Source organism: Pelodiscus sinensis, chromosome 5 (genome assembly GCF_052426305.1).
Source record: "Pelodiscus sinensis isolate ZL-2025 chromosome 5, ASM5242630v1, whole genome shotgun sequence".
Lineage (NCBI taxonomy): Eukaryota > Metazoa > Chordata > Testudines > Trionychidae > Pelodiscus > Pelodiscus sinensis.
Genome location: NC_143056.1, coordinates 83154100 through 83168204, shown reverse-complemented (window position 1 = coordinate 83168204; position 14105 = coordinate 83154100). Strand labels below are relative to the sequence as shown.

Here is a 14105-nt window from a genome sequence, read left to right as displayed (position 1 = left end):
AAAGGGACTGTCCCCACGCTTCACTCAAGGTCGCTGGGGACGCAGCTCACAATGGACTCAATTTTGCCAGTGCAGAACAGAAGGTGGAGCAGAGGTGCTTGTGCATCTCAGAGACAGAGAGCAGTGCCTCCTACCACTCCCCACACACGCCACCTGGTCTCCATTCCCAGGAACAGAATAGATGGCTGTGTAGCAGCAGTGGGAAGTCAGGGTGAATGCACTGTTTTTCCTAGCAGCAAGGGGTTTTGCCCAGCAACATCAGCAAGAGCCAGCTACTAGCTACAAGGCTATATGCATGTCAAAGCAGGAATTACCTGGTACAGCTTCATAGCCCCCCTGGGAATGGCCACAAGCCAAGTGCAGTCACTATCATGTCAGAGTCCCCACCCAAGCACCAAGAAAATTAAAGGCAACTTACACTCCAGTCCACAGTGTTGCGGATCTGCCTCTCTGATTCACTCCTCAGGGCTAGCGTGGGGTTCGGCTGAGCTACCATGTGCTGGAGGCCAGACTTGGCAATGGCTTTCCTGGAAGAAAGAGGGAGGGGTGGCTATAAAAAATGGATGGGACTATAAATGCATGCAAGGCTCTGTGTGCGTTTCAGACAGGAACACTAAAGGGGGACAAAGCAGCATTCAAAACCAGCAACATGGGCTGAGGCTGAATTCACCATCACCACATGCCGGCAATAGCCACCTTCCCTGCATGTGCCATGGGGATGAGCTGGTGAAGGGTTCTTTCCAGTGGTGAAGTCGAGGGCCCTATATCTACATGATCTGGCCCCTCTTGTGGTGGCTGGGCCACAGAGCAATTTGGGACTCTGCCAGGGCCCAGAGCTAACAGATCAGGGTTCGCTCAGGCAATAGGCACTCATGGTTTTTAGATCTGGAGGCCCACTTAGGGCATCACGCTACATCCAAAAAGCTTGAGACTTGAGCTTGTGGGCGAAGGTCAGAGGTAGGGACCCTTCTGAAGACCCTTCCCAGAGATGGCCCTTCTCACTGGAGCATCACAAATGGACAGAGCATCGAAAGCCAGAGAAGTGGGGCAAAGTGTGTGAGAAGCGGGGGAAGCAGCTCACAAGTCTCCAATTCAGCACCTGCTGTGCTGGGACCAGCGACCCCGTCAAAGAGTTTGAGCCCTCCCGCCATGGCAGTGCCATTTCCCATAGCTGCCTGGGCAGGGAGTTGTGCAGCCTCTGAGCCCAGCAGCCTGTGAAGCCAGGCAGAGCATGACAATTGGAGAAACCAGACACGTCCTTCCTCTCTCTTCCCAATCCTTTCTCATGATGCCTCTTTATTCACGCTTGCACCTGGCACCAGCAGCTGGGAGAAGCCAGCAAGCACAGGGATACTGCAAACAGCCTGGAAGCAGACTCAGCAGCCAGTCAAACACACAGATGGACAAGAGGCTCACTGGCCTATGACCCTCAGCCCAGGAGACAAGGAAATGGAGCACTGGTGCACAGACAGCATGTGCCACACTGCATCCACAAATGCACCACAAGCTGCCTTCACAGAGCACATGGGTGGGAGCTGCAGCTTCCCTCACCGTACCCAGAGGCCCCATGCAGACCCTCCAGATCCCTCTCCTCACTGCCACCACTAGCTCGAAGCCAGAAGGGATGGCGCGCCATGCCAATGAATCAACCATGCCCTCACCTTCCCCACCCCACACCAGACAAGCCCTATGTCAGTCTCCGCTCCCTTCAATATTGCCCAACCCATGGCCTGGCCACCTGTCTGAATCCCCCCCACTTGGGAATACTATACATACAGCAGCAGAGGGCTCCAGGCTTCAGGAGAGGCACTGGCATAGTTGCAATAGGCAGGCTCCATTCCCAGGCATTCGTATACGGCTGCTGATGGCCGCCTGGCTCCAGGAGGAACCTTCCACCGCTTGGCAGCCAGCCGTGCTCTGCATGGCGGGAGCAGAGTGCCTGGCCTGGAGGTCTCCCCTGAGAGCCGTGGTTGGCTGAGGCGTCGGTAGCACCCCTGCAGCCCGCAGGCTGCCTTGCTGTACACAAACTCTGCTGGCAGGAGGTGAGAGGAGCGGCGGCGCAGGTAGCGTGGAGCTCGCAAGAGAGGCCTCATGCTGAGAGGGTGCAGGGCAGGGGGTCTGCTCCTTGGGGGAAGCTTAGCCTGCTGCTCACACCGATCCAACCTGACTGCTGAGGTGACATTCTCCTCCCTGACACAGCCCTCCTTCAGTTCCTCCCTGGGCGACTCGGGTCCAGAGCCTTCAGCACAGGCCGTCTGCTTCCCTTCCTCTTCCTCACTCATTTGGATGAGGCTGGCTAGCAGCATGGAGGGGCCCATGAGCTGGACATCGATGGTGCGCACCTGGCCCCCACGTTTCTTCTGGACAGCAAATCTGGGGCTGAGATGGGGTGGGGTGGTGCTGGAGCGTCGCCGGGGGCTCATGCTGCCCTTGTCTGGGGAGCCCAGGCAGGACAGGCTCTGCAGCTGGGTACTGGACCTGCGGCGGCGCTGTACCAGCGAGGCCGAGGGCAGGCCTGCCGTGGAGCGCCGCCGGGCCTTGCTAGTGGGCACGGACACGACGCTGGCACGCTGGGAGCCCAATGACGCTGCATTCCTCCGGAAGTGCCTTTTAAAAAAGGTTTCCATAGTGACGGGGGTGCCCCGAGCAGTGGCTGTTAACACAGAAACCAGCAATTAAAGGGGGAGGGACTCTCGCCAAGCCTCCTACCAGGTCTGCAAAGCCCCCAGTGAAGGATAGGTGCTACCACTCTCCGGAGAGGCGGGGAAGAAGGAGCTCGCTGAAGGCTGTGTGAGGGAGCTCTGGAGGCACTCAAAGGGCATTGCCGTGAGGGGCATCAGAGAGAGAAGGGATGGAAAGGGACGGGGACACAGGGGAAAGCTAACACAGGGCGCTGCTGCCCAGAGACCTATCTTGGACACTACAACATTTGAGGCCAACGCAGGGCAATGAAATCCCTGTGCAAGGCCAAAAAGGAGAAGAGGAAGGTAAGAGGCCCAAAGGCCTTTTCTGGTGGCTCAGGAGTTGGCCATGAGCGATGAGGAAGAACACCTGGATTTGAGGAGCTTTCATACCAGACCAGCTGGCAAATTGTAGACGAGCCCCAACCATGCACCTGAAGACAGCCATGGTGAGTTCTCTCCATGCAGGAGACAACAGCTTGGATTTGCAGCCAGCTTCTGATTTCTAAGGCAGCTGCAGGGAGCCGACTAAGCACCATAATCAGCCCATCTGAGGGGTGTACAACATTGCTCCCTGCCTGGGGTTGCTGGCTACGGCAAAGACAGGATGGAGGGAAAGCTGTTGGCTATGAGCCGGTGTCCATCTGGAGCACTCCATCTCCCTGCAGAGATGAGCAGCCTACCACAGGGAGCAGAGCTGGGGCCAAACCAAAGATGCACAGCTCCCACCCCATGAAGCAGATCCACTGAGCGATGAACAGATTCTAAGCTCCCACTCGTCTTGACTATTAAAGAAAGTGCATGTCTGATGGTGCTGGAAAAGGGAATGAGCAGCAAGGCCTCTGCACAGGGGACCCCCACTCCTAGTTAATAACAATGTATGCTCCTTCAGCAGCTTTCCACAGATCGAGACCCACTGCACCCTCTTGAGCACAGGACTCCAACTTCAGCCCCAACAGAGCCGTCAGGGATATAAAATCCCATATAACTGGCTAACTGATTAGGCAGAGGAGGTGGAGAGGCCTCACCGATTAACCAAAACCAGTTAATACCCCCTAGTCCCTGGGAACCCTGGGCCTGGGTGCAAACTTAGCCCCCCACATGCTGGTTAAAGGGACACCTGGGAGCAGTTGTGCAATGACAGAGCACCTCAGGGAGAGTCACAATGCCACTCTGCAAACCACGTGCTTTTCTCTGGCCCAGTCTATGCTTAAAAGCGACAACACTCAGGGAGTGAACAACTCCCACCCACAAGCACAGCAGCTGAGCTGAGCTGAGCTATCCCGCCCCCCCCAGGCAGATGTGCTAAATCCAGTGGAAGAATGCTTCTGTCATCTCATCAACCACCCCTGGAGAAGGTGGATTATCTACAACAGTGGTGCTCAACCTTTTTTCATTCGTGACCCCCGAAGCTGGGAAAATTTTTATTGAGGGGGGGGAAAAAAACCCACGCCGGGAACATTGTATTGTGGCCCCTTTAATTTAAAGCGCTGATCCGCTCCCCTGCCATTCCCTCCGCCCCCACCACGTGTACATCGGGCACAGAGCCAGGAAAACAAAATGCCAGCTGGCTCGATCAAAGCACTGCGACCCCCCCAAGAAGACAGCCACCACCCGCTTGGGGGTCGCAACCCACGGGTTGGGCACTGCTGATCTAAAATGCCAGGAAGAACTTGTCTGTCGCTCTAAGAAGTGTCTACACTACAGCACTAGAGTGACAATGGTACAGCACTATAGCTGTGCTACTGTAGTGCCTGTCATATAGAGATGGCCTTAAAGAGATGCAGCCAGGAAACGTCACTCACCCCTTGGGTAGGACCCAAACATTTATACAGTATAAAGTGCATGGGAGCTGAGTGCCCCTCTGTAGTCTCTCTCGTGCTCTAATTTTCCATTTCTATTTCTCAGGAAGTAGCTGAGGCTGCTACTAATCTGGTTGTCACCCTGGAGGAAGCTGAATTATATCTCTGTTTAAACGCAACTGCCCTGACAGTACTGAGTTTACAGCTGGTTCCTAGAACCATTTCTCTGCAGAAAATAAAAAATGGTAAAAAAAAAAAACCCAAGTGACCTTTTTTAAAGCCAGGTAAATGTTGGACTTAGTGCTGCTGAAAGTAGAGTCCCTGTAAATCAAACTGACATCCACCTACATGAGGAGGTGGTAACATGCAGCGTCTGATGGCATACGGCACAGGATGCTTTCAGTGCAGGCATCCGGGAACTCTCTGCTTCAGTTACACAGTAATTCCTGCTGGGTTTCCCAAAGTCTGCAGGAGAACAGCTACCCTCGTAGGTACCATCTATGGATGTACGCCGGTGACACCAGCTCCCTTCCAGGAGATCTTGGGAAGATCCCCGCCTTTGCTCACTGCCCTCAGTTATTCAATTTCCTTCCTCCCTTACCGCCCCCATCATGTTTTCTACTTGTAAATACTAACCACTGACATTTCTGATGTTACAGAAATTCTAGACATACCAGATCTAAGCACTCTTAGCTTACAAACAGAAACTGACAGTAAACTTAGGGCAGAAGGTGCCTGCTTAGGACTTAAAGAGAGTGGGGACTGGCTAACAAGCTGAGGCGGAGAAATGAGGAGGCTTGGAACAAGGCGGAGAAAATAATCTGTATCCGCTCTGCTCGAAATGTCACTCTTCTGCGGGAGAGAGCTTTAACTTATTTCTTCTAGCCTTAGTCCCAGCTAGAAGGTTGGGCCTTTCTCCATTCCACAGTAGTTCCTCAGCTAGGTTGCCAGAGACAAAAACCTTTTGTATGACATTCATCAACCTAGTTTTTGTTTTTTCAACCTCTCTCATTCTCCACTTCTAAGTTTGACACTCTGTTTCCTATATAATCATCTTTTTCCATGCCCTAACCATCTAAGCCTCGAATCCTTCAGCTTTTCTGTAAGTGCTACCGCTCTCACTTTCCTTAATGTGTTCATTCCAAACATGGTCCATCCTTATACTCTACGTTTCTACCGTAATATTTTATTTTCCAGCATATTCAAGATTTACCCCTATCTCTTTATCAGTCTCCAGCATTCAGAGCCATATTAAAGTGCAAGCCTAATTACTTTTCAATTTGATAGGAACTCTCCTATCACAAACAGCTCTGCTCACTTCTCTCCAGTTAGTCCCCACTGGTCCAGGTCTGCTTAAAAGTTCGTTGTTGAGTTCACTGTGATCCTGTATTAGCTGAATCTAGGCACTTGCACTGTGTTTTTGATAGTGGCTAGGCCCCCAGACTTACAGTTCCATTGTTTTCTTTAAGATATAATCAAATCTACAGACCATACATTTGGTTTTATTTCTGCAGATTTTCATGCTGTTTCTTTCAAGTATGCATCTCCATCTCTTTCAATCTTCTTCCACTTCCCCTTTGCTCTCCCTGACAAGCACATCATCTGCAAAAACATGCACCTGGATGTTTTTTGTAAATGCATCTAGCACCAAGGCAAACAAAACGGCTCAGCAACGAGCTGTGACGTAGTCCAACTCTTAAATGAAACTCTTCAGTTCTTCCACATGGCCTTCTAACTGAGAAGATAGCACCCTCGCAAATGCCCAGCTACTAGGCAAACCTGCTCTCGTCTGTAGGCATTCAGTCTCATACACCTTCAGGCAAGCTCTCTCAAAACATGGCTAGAAGCCTCCCTAAGATCCATCAATACTGTGTGTGCAATCTTTTCCTCTTTCTTCTATGTTTTCCACAATCAAGCTTAATGCAAAGACAGCATCCGCTGAAGACCTGCCTGTCATGAATCCAAACTGACTGCCACTGACCTTTTATTTTTTTCACTGTCTCTTATCAATAACTTTCTCCCACATCATCATGTGACTCACGAGTTTAATGCTGTGGTAGTTACCACAGCCTTGTATATCTCCTTTCCTTTTAAATACTGGTATTAATGAACTATTTCGGAAAACCATCAAGTAACTAACTATAAATAAAGTGCTTGTATTTTTGGTAAGTAAGAGATAGTGAGCATATGATTACCTCTTCTTTCCCCTCCACCTGGCATATGGCATGTGAAAATCCTAGACCTGTAATTTTAAGATAAATATAATTATATTACAATAGTGTTGTGTTGGAAGTAGGAGGCATGACTGTGCACAGCAGAGGTCTTTGAAGTTCTAGGATGGGTGTCTTGTGGGCTGCAGTCCTGCAAAACTGAAAGTGAATACTAAAGGCCTTGTCTATATGGCAAATTTTTTTATATTATCCTACCATTGCAATAGCATCACTGCAGCTCCATCACAGTTAGCAGCAATGGCAGGGCTAGTGTAAGCCAGCCAACAGAATTTTAACCAGCAGAATCTAGAGCAGCTCAGATCAGCCTTACAGAGTTGCTAGCATCCTGGTGTGCGGTCACATGCAGGGTCTTTTTAACATCCTTAGAAGGAAGAAGAATCCCACATCCTGTGGAAATTGCAGGGGATTTTAAAGCTGGATGGCAGAACAGAAGAAATCTTCCAAACCATGTCATGGCTTTTTCCAGGGATTGTCTACACAGCATGCTGGAGCCAAGGGCGCCATTTCGGGAGAGTGGGGGTGAGCTCCCTTCACCAGCCAGGAGAGAGGCATGCATAGAATGCAAGCACTTTCCCCTCACTCCTTTAGCGTCCGGGGAATGGGATGAAAAGCTAGCCACGTCCCGGAGCGCATGGCTGCTGCACCCCCCTCCCCCCCTACTCTTCTGAAATGGCGTCCTTGACTGGAGCCTGTGGGAATAAGCTTTCCCTCAACCCAAGTTGAGGGACTCTGGCTAACCAGGCCTGCAGTATAAAACTAGCTGTGTTGTTAGCGCTTCAGTCTCACAGCTTGGGTTGCAGCGCAGACTCTGAAGCCCACCCTAGCACCAGGCTTGAGAGACCAAGCTCCAGCCCAAACCATGATTTCAAAACACTGGCTGCACGGTTAGTTTTAGATGACTAGAGTGCTAGCCCTGCTAGCCCAAATCTCTCAGCCTGTGCTGGAAGGCTTGCTCCAAAATATGTAGTCCTACCACGAGGGCCAGGACGGATGGGGAGGACTAGCAAGGGGGTGCTGCAGCCCAAGTCTGAAGGGCAGAGCCGTGGGCAGAGCCTGTAGCTGGAAGAAGTGTGTTTGTTGGCAGTGAGGGGCATTAACAGCACTGAGAGAGACCCCACAAGAGCCATCGGTCTCACCCTTTCAGATGTATATGATTTTGCTGTGGTCTGGAAGCCTTTTAAAATATTCTTTGATGGCAAGATAGGAAGGAACATTCATTGCCTGCCTGTAACTATTCCAGAGCAAACATCACCGGGACATATTAGATAAAGGGTCCTTGCAGAGGCAATCAGACATTCACAGGGAGTGGGGGTAGGGGGGGGGGATAATGTGGCATATGCCAGGGTCCTGGCTCTTGTCTCAAACCGTCCTGCGTTCTCATAATCCTTCTGTGCCCACAACATGGTGGCTTTGATCTGCTAATGATCTGTGATCAGGGTTGTGATGAGCTTTCCTAATGGGGACCATATCGCTCTGACAAAAGGCAGATGGGGGCCCAGCATAATAAAATGGCTGGTGGAGTCATGCAGGCAGGGTCCTCTGGCTCGTCTTGCAGGAAGAGATCATGAATAGAGTAAGCTTCGGAAGAGTCTTTTCCCCTAGGCAACCCACTTCCACAGTCCGGCCTAGAGAGTTTCCTGCCCAGGTTTACATAAAGAGAAGCAGCTTCAGATTCAAAGCCCTCCCCTCCTACACACACCCTGGACATGGATCTGTAGGGACAGCCAATGGAGGGGCACACCAGGCTGCCTGGGCACTAGGAGGAATAAGGAAAAACATCACGAATCCTAAACATTAACCTAGGCTGTTGACCCTACTGCAGTTACAACTGGGGATTCCTTGACAACAATGCAGATGAGAGAGTCCAGTGGAGAGCTCTTAGTTGCTGACCTAGGACCCCTCTGTGACCCCAGCAAGTGCCAAGCCTCCACGATAACAAATGGGCCACAGGTTCTTCACCTGACACTTTCTAGGGCAGGAGTTCTCAAGCTTCACTGCACCACAACCCTCTTCTGACAACACCAATTATTACCCAACTCCAGGAGGGGGACTGAAGCCTGAGCCCACCTGTAACAGGTGACTGCCTTGCATGGATACAGAAAAGATTAAAACAGCCCTGGCTGAAGGCCGGGGCTGGGACCCAATCAGGAGAGCGCTAGAGACAGCCAATCATAGCCTGACTAGGCACTATAAGAAGGGCTCCTGGAGAGGTGGTGCATGCTCTTGCTTCAGCTGTGGAACAGGAAGGGCCTGACTGCCTGGTAGTCTAGAGAGGAGACTGGAGACAAACCAGTGCTGGGGAAGGGCAGGCAGAGCTGGGGAGCTGTGGCCTAACCCAACTCCTGGGCTGCAGGCCTAAACAGGGGCTTGAGGCAACCAAGTCCAAGCTAGGGTTGTAAAGGGTTAACTAGTTATCCAGTAAGTACTGCCTTACTGGCATGTTTATCGGAGTAACTGGTGCCCAGCCCAGCTGAAGCAGCCCCCCCCGGCCCACTGTGACATGCATCTGCTCCAGCGCCACTCCCCCGCTTGCCTCACAATGCTGCAGGCTGGTTAATCCCCAAAGTCTCATGCAGGGCCAAGGTCACTTATTTCAAAACCAGGAGAACCACTGGAAGATCCCAAGAGCTGTCAATTCATCTCTCTCCTCTGTGTCCCATACAGACTTATTGGAAGATAACGCCAATGTGCACCACTGCTACCCAGACAAAGGGTCCCCAAAGCCCAAGACCAAGCTCCTTTGCCCTGGCAAGGGGAAAGCAAAGCCCAAAGACTTCAGCCTCAGGCAGGAGACCTATAACCTGAGCCCAGTTGCTTCGGGTCCAGGGAGTGGGGTTTAGCCCCAAGCTCCAGCCCTGGCGGCCCCATTAAAAAAAAAATCACAACCCACTTTGGGGTTCCAACCCAGAGTTTGAGAACCACTGAGCCATACAGCAGACGGTGCTTAAAGCTTTTCCAAAGTCTTTACATCAGCCATCTTTGATCACCACAGGAGTGCAGATATCAACAATAAATGTAGACGCATATGTCAGCGTGCTGGCTGAGGTTGGAATTGACAGGTACAACCAATATAAATTACACTTATTACATTTTCTGTGAATTAGTTTGGGTAGCTGTTGCAAATAGAACCCTAGAGGCTATTGTCCACGGTATAGGTGGTCATCAGAGGCAATTAAGCTCTATCAGGAATTAAAATCAGCTAGTAATAAACAGAAATTCATTCAACTGCTAGATCAAATCAGGAGTGAGCGATAGCGAGGGGGATGAGTGACTAAGATTGACTTTACTCACTCTCGCCAGGGAGCCTAGAAAATCATCACAAGATTTTTTAAGAGATTCTACCCTTTCCAAAAAAGGAGTTTTCAGTCACCACAAATGCATCCCAGCTAGTGGTTCACACACAGAACTTGGATAAGTTTTCCACCATGCAGGCAAAACTGATCTTACAGAGAGGTAGCAGGCTCCTATTGTAGACTCTAATCTGAGGGCTCTTTTTTTCAGGCAAAATGGCATCAGGCTACAAAACCAGAAAGACTTCAGGTCTGGATTATATCCACAGAGTTCCTACTTCACCCAGGCCCAAAAGTTGGCTGCTTTGGCTCTTCAACCGATGTTTCCAGGAAAAGTACATCTCAAAAGTTTCATGCAGGGCAAAGGTCATTGCTATTCCGAAACCAGGAAAACTACTGGAAGATCCCAAAAGCTGTCAACCCAACTTTCTCCTCTGTGTCCCATACAAGCTTACTGAAGGATGACTCTGATGTGCACCAACGAAGTTACTGAACTACAACTGCCTTTTGTTCAAGCAGACTTCAGCAGAAGACAACATACACAAGTGCAAATCATTCACTTAATACAAGACCATTGGGGGTGGGTGTGAGTGTGTGTGTGAGAGAGAGAGAGAGAGAGAGAGAGAGAGAGAGAGACGGAAAGGGCCTGGGAAATCAGCCTTTCCATTTCCTGGAGTTCAGGCACGATGGGTCCCTCCCGCACATTTTCCAGGGCTGAGCACATCTCTGTCCAGAAATGCTGCCTGAGTTTCAGCTTGAGTTTCCCTGCCTTCCTTCCCTCCCTAGTTACAAGCCCTGCACATGAAACTGAAGGATCCCTGTACGCCTTTCTGAGCTAGCAGATTGCTACTTTGCACACCCTTTGCTATCCCTCTAGCACTACTTGAGTTGTGTTATTCTTTGAGCTCCTTCCACTTTCTCGATGTGTTCCTGGTACTGAGCTGCCCAGAACCTGAGGAAATGGCATTCCACTTTACACACCCTGCCAGTCCTGGCACCCTTCCTCCCACCACTAAATCTGCCAGGAAACAGCACTCCAGAGGCTCAGACCAGCAGCACCCACAGGACACACCTGTCTTTGGGCGTGTGTGGGTTCCTGTGATCTCCTCCCCACCAGTTAGTGATCTGACAAGAATTTGTTTCAAACAGAGAGGAGGGCAGGGTGGTAATGCCCTTCTAGAAGATTGATGATTTTACTATAGAGAACTTTCTGGGTGTCTGGCTGATGAGTCTTGCCCACATGCTCAGGGTTTAGCTGATCGCCATATTTGGGGTCGGGAAGGAATTTTCCTCCAGGGTAGATTGGCAGAGGCCCTGGAGGTTTTTCGCCTTCCTCTGTAGCATGGGGTACAGATCACAGCTAGAGGATTCTCTGCATCTTGGGGTCTTCAAAGTATTTGAAGGCTTCAATATCTGAGATATAGGTGAGAGGATTATTCTAGGAGGGGTGGGTGAGATTTTGTGGCCTGCACTGTGCAGGGGGTCAGACTAGATGATCATAATGGTCCCTTCTGACCTTAAAGTCTATGAGTCTATGAGTAATGGGGTGGCTGGGTGCATAAAAACCCCTGTCCAGTTTGCTAGATGTGGCTTGTCTCTGAGGGGGGTTGCCAGCCTCCTCAACTCAGGAAAATACAAAGTATGATGAGTGCTATTAATAGCACACACTACCATCTGGGTTCTGCTGTCTCCTTGCCATCAGGATGCTGAAGGAACCAGGGGCACAGGCCAGAGAGCTTGTCCAGGGAGGCCATTCTGACTCCCGCTTAGTTTACATACCACCACTTTCCTTCAGCTTCAGTTTCCATGGGAATCTCCTATTCCCCTCTAATCACAGGAGGATTTCATTTCCTCATGTACAATGCTGCCTTAGTTCCCCTTTGCTGAGATCCTTTCCTGTCCCAAGCCATTCCAACTCCCTCCTCCACGACTTCGTCAGTCCACGTGCAGTGCTGCACAACGACACAGGTGCATCAGGGGAGATTTATTTTCCTTCCAAGTACCACACACTGGTCATTATGAGAGGCCAGATACCCAATTAGATGAGCCAGAAGTCTGATATGGTGCAGGAAAGCCAGCGTGCAGGAAGAAGGGTATGGAGCTTGTAGGGAGACACCGCACTCTGTGGGTTAGTGCTAGGGAAAATCTCCAGTAAAAATAATCTGCTTCCCATCATCTGTTAAAGGGAGCCAGAAGCTGCCTGCGGGGGAAGTTCAGTCAGAATAAAGGCCCCAGGACAGCAAAGTCTGAAAATAATCTGAGCATCAACTGACATTTCCATATACAGCTCTGGTCACGCGAGGGGACACAAGCACTAACAACTTTATACTGAGTGTACAAGAACTACCTCACACAGCACTGAACTGCACATACTTCTGGGGCAGGATGTAGCAGCAGTTTAAACTAGGGATATTAAAAATGCATGTAATTAAGTAACCGTGTAACCACCAAACTTTCAGCGGTTATCTGGTTTCACGCAGAGCAGCAATCAGCTCTGACCTGCCCCCACCATTGCTGCTTCTGATACAGAGGCAGCCACCTAGAGGTGTGGGGAGCAGGCAGCTCCCTGGGAGCCAGTGCATGTGGGGAATCGGCTTTTAAGCCAGCTCCCTGTGCATACTGGGAGCCCATGTGTAACCATGAAGATTAACTGATGAGCCCAGGCTCATCAGTTAACAGTGTACACGGTTACACTTTCACATCCCTAGTGTAAACACACAGCGCATAACTCCACAACGATTCTAAGACAGCAGATGAAAATCTCCACGCTACTGAGTTCTTCAGCCATTTTCATGGAGGGATCAAAAATTTAGCTGAGAGCTTGCCTTGTGTACACCAGCCAGCTCTTCGTTACCCCTGCCATTCATCATCACAGACAGTGCATGAATAACACAACATACACAGACCCTGAGACCTTGAAATGAGCCCTCAGCATTTGCAGGATGAGGCCCTTAAAGAGACACAACTGCCTCTCCTTATCTGCCATTTGACCCAAGGGGAAGGGCTGCTAGGACAGAGGATTGTGGAATACACTGGAGCTGACAGACGAGAGGTCTCAACCCCTTCCGGTTTCCCCGCCTCCACAACTGAGATGCTGAATTAATGCACAGGGAGCAACTGCTGAGGGGGCTGGCTCCTGGCAGTGGTTGTTTTCTATTTTAAGTTTCATTCAATTGATGAACTGCAACAAGTGCCAACGTCTGTGAGAGGAATGGGTGCAGCTGCTGCCCTTCAAGCTCAGTGCCTAGTCACAGAGTGCCATGAAATTATAATATGCAGACGCCTTTTGCCATCCCTCAGGCTGGCAGTGACCAGGGTGCTCTCAGTGGTATGATCCCCCTCTTTCCTATGAAAAGAAGGGGGTGAGCAAGATCCTCTAGACAATCCTCGGTTCCAGTTGGTTTAATCCAGAGGACTCTGAAGCCACATAAGCAGCAAATAACTTCCCCATGGTTCATAGTACCCAGTGAAGGCCTTTCAGACACCCAGCTGTAACCACTGAAACCAACTCCGCCACATACCAATATGCCAGCCCATCACAGGCACTCCTTCCTGATGCTCTGGACCCGTGGCTGTCAGTCTTTCTAGACTACTTGTACCCCAAGTTTCACCTCACCTAAAAACTACTTACAAAACCAGATATAAAATGCAAGAGTGTCTCAGCACATCATTACTGAAAAATTGGTTATAGCAGGAGTGGCCAACCAGTTAGCGACTAGGAGCCAAAATAGTGGAGGACAATGATGCAAAAAGCTATGTATTATATATTTATTTAAATATATCTATAACCCGAAGACACCCCCAGTCCTCCCCGCTCTAACCCAACGCACCCCACCTTCCCCCAGAACCAGGCAGCCCCAGATTCTTTTAACAACACCCTGGGTCTCACTGGAGCTGCTGCCACGCACTTTTCCCTCCAGGCGCTGGGGCATGTGCACAGAGCAGCTGTGAACTGTCCAGGTGCGCGGCTCTGAAAAACAGTCGAATGTTCCCTTGAAGGCAGGTGCCGCCGCCCCCTCCCCGAATCCCGGACATTTTTTGTTTTAAAAAAGCCAGCCGGATGGCCATTTAACATGGGAAAACAAGGACATTTCCAGGAAA

The 14105-nt window shown here is 50.4% G+C and overlaps 1 protein-coding gene across 9 annotated transcripts in view; it reads right to left on the bottom strand.

Moving 5' to 3' along the window:
* The window catches only part of DGKZ (diacylglycerol kinase zeta), an 89253-nt gene that overhangs the window by 43476 nt on the left and 31672 nt on the right, over nt 1-14105 (bottom strand). For 3 of the 9 annotated variants that reach the window (XM_089778560.1, XM_089778559.1, XM_075927586.2), the window contains exons 2-3: nt 1777-2653; nt 419-527 (exon numbers count right to left, since the gene is read on the bottom strand). In XM_089778560.1, the coding sequence (XP_089634686.1) occupies nt 419-527; nt 1777-2627 (960 nt within the window). In that variant the 5' untranslated portion in view covers nt 2628-2653. The remainder of the gene's footprint in view (nt 1-418; nt 528-1776; nt 2654-14105) is intronic. The other 6 variants (XM_089778561.1, XM_075927588.2, XM_089778563.1 and 3 more) reach the window with 2 other exon arrangements.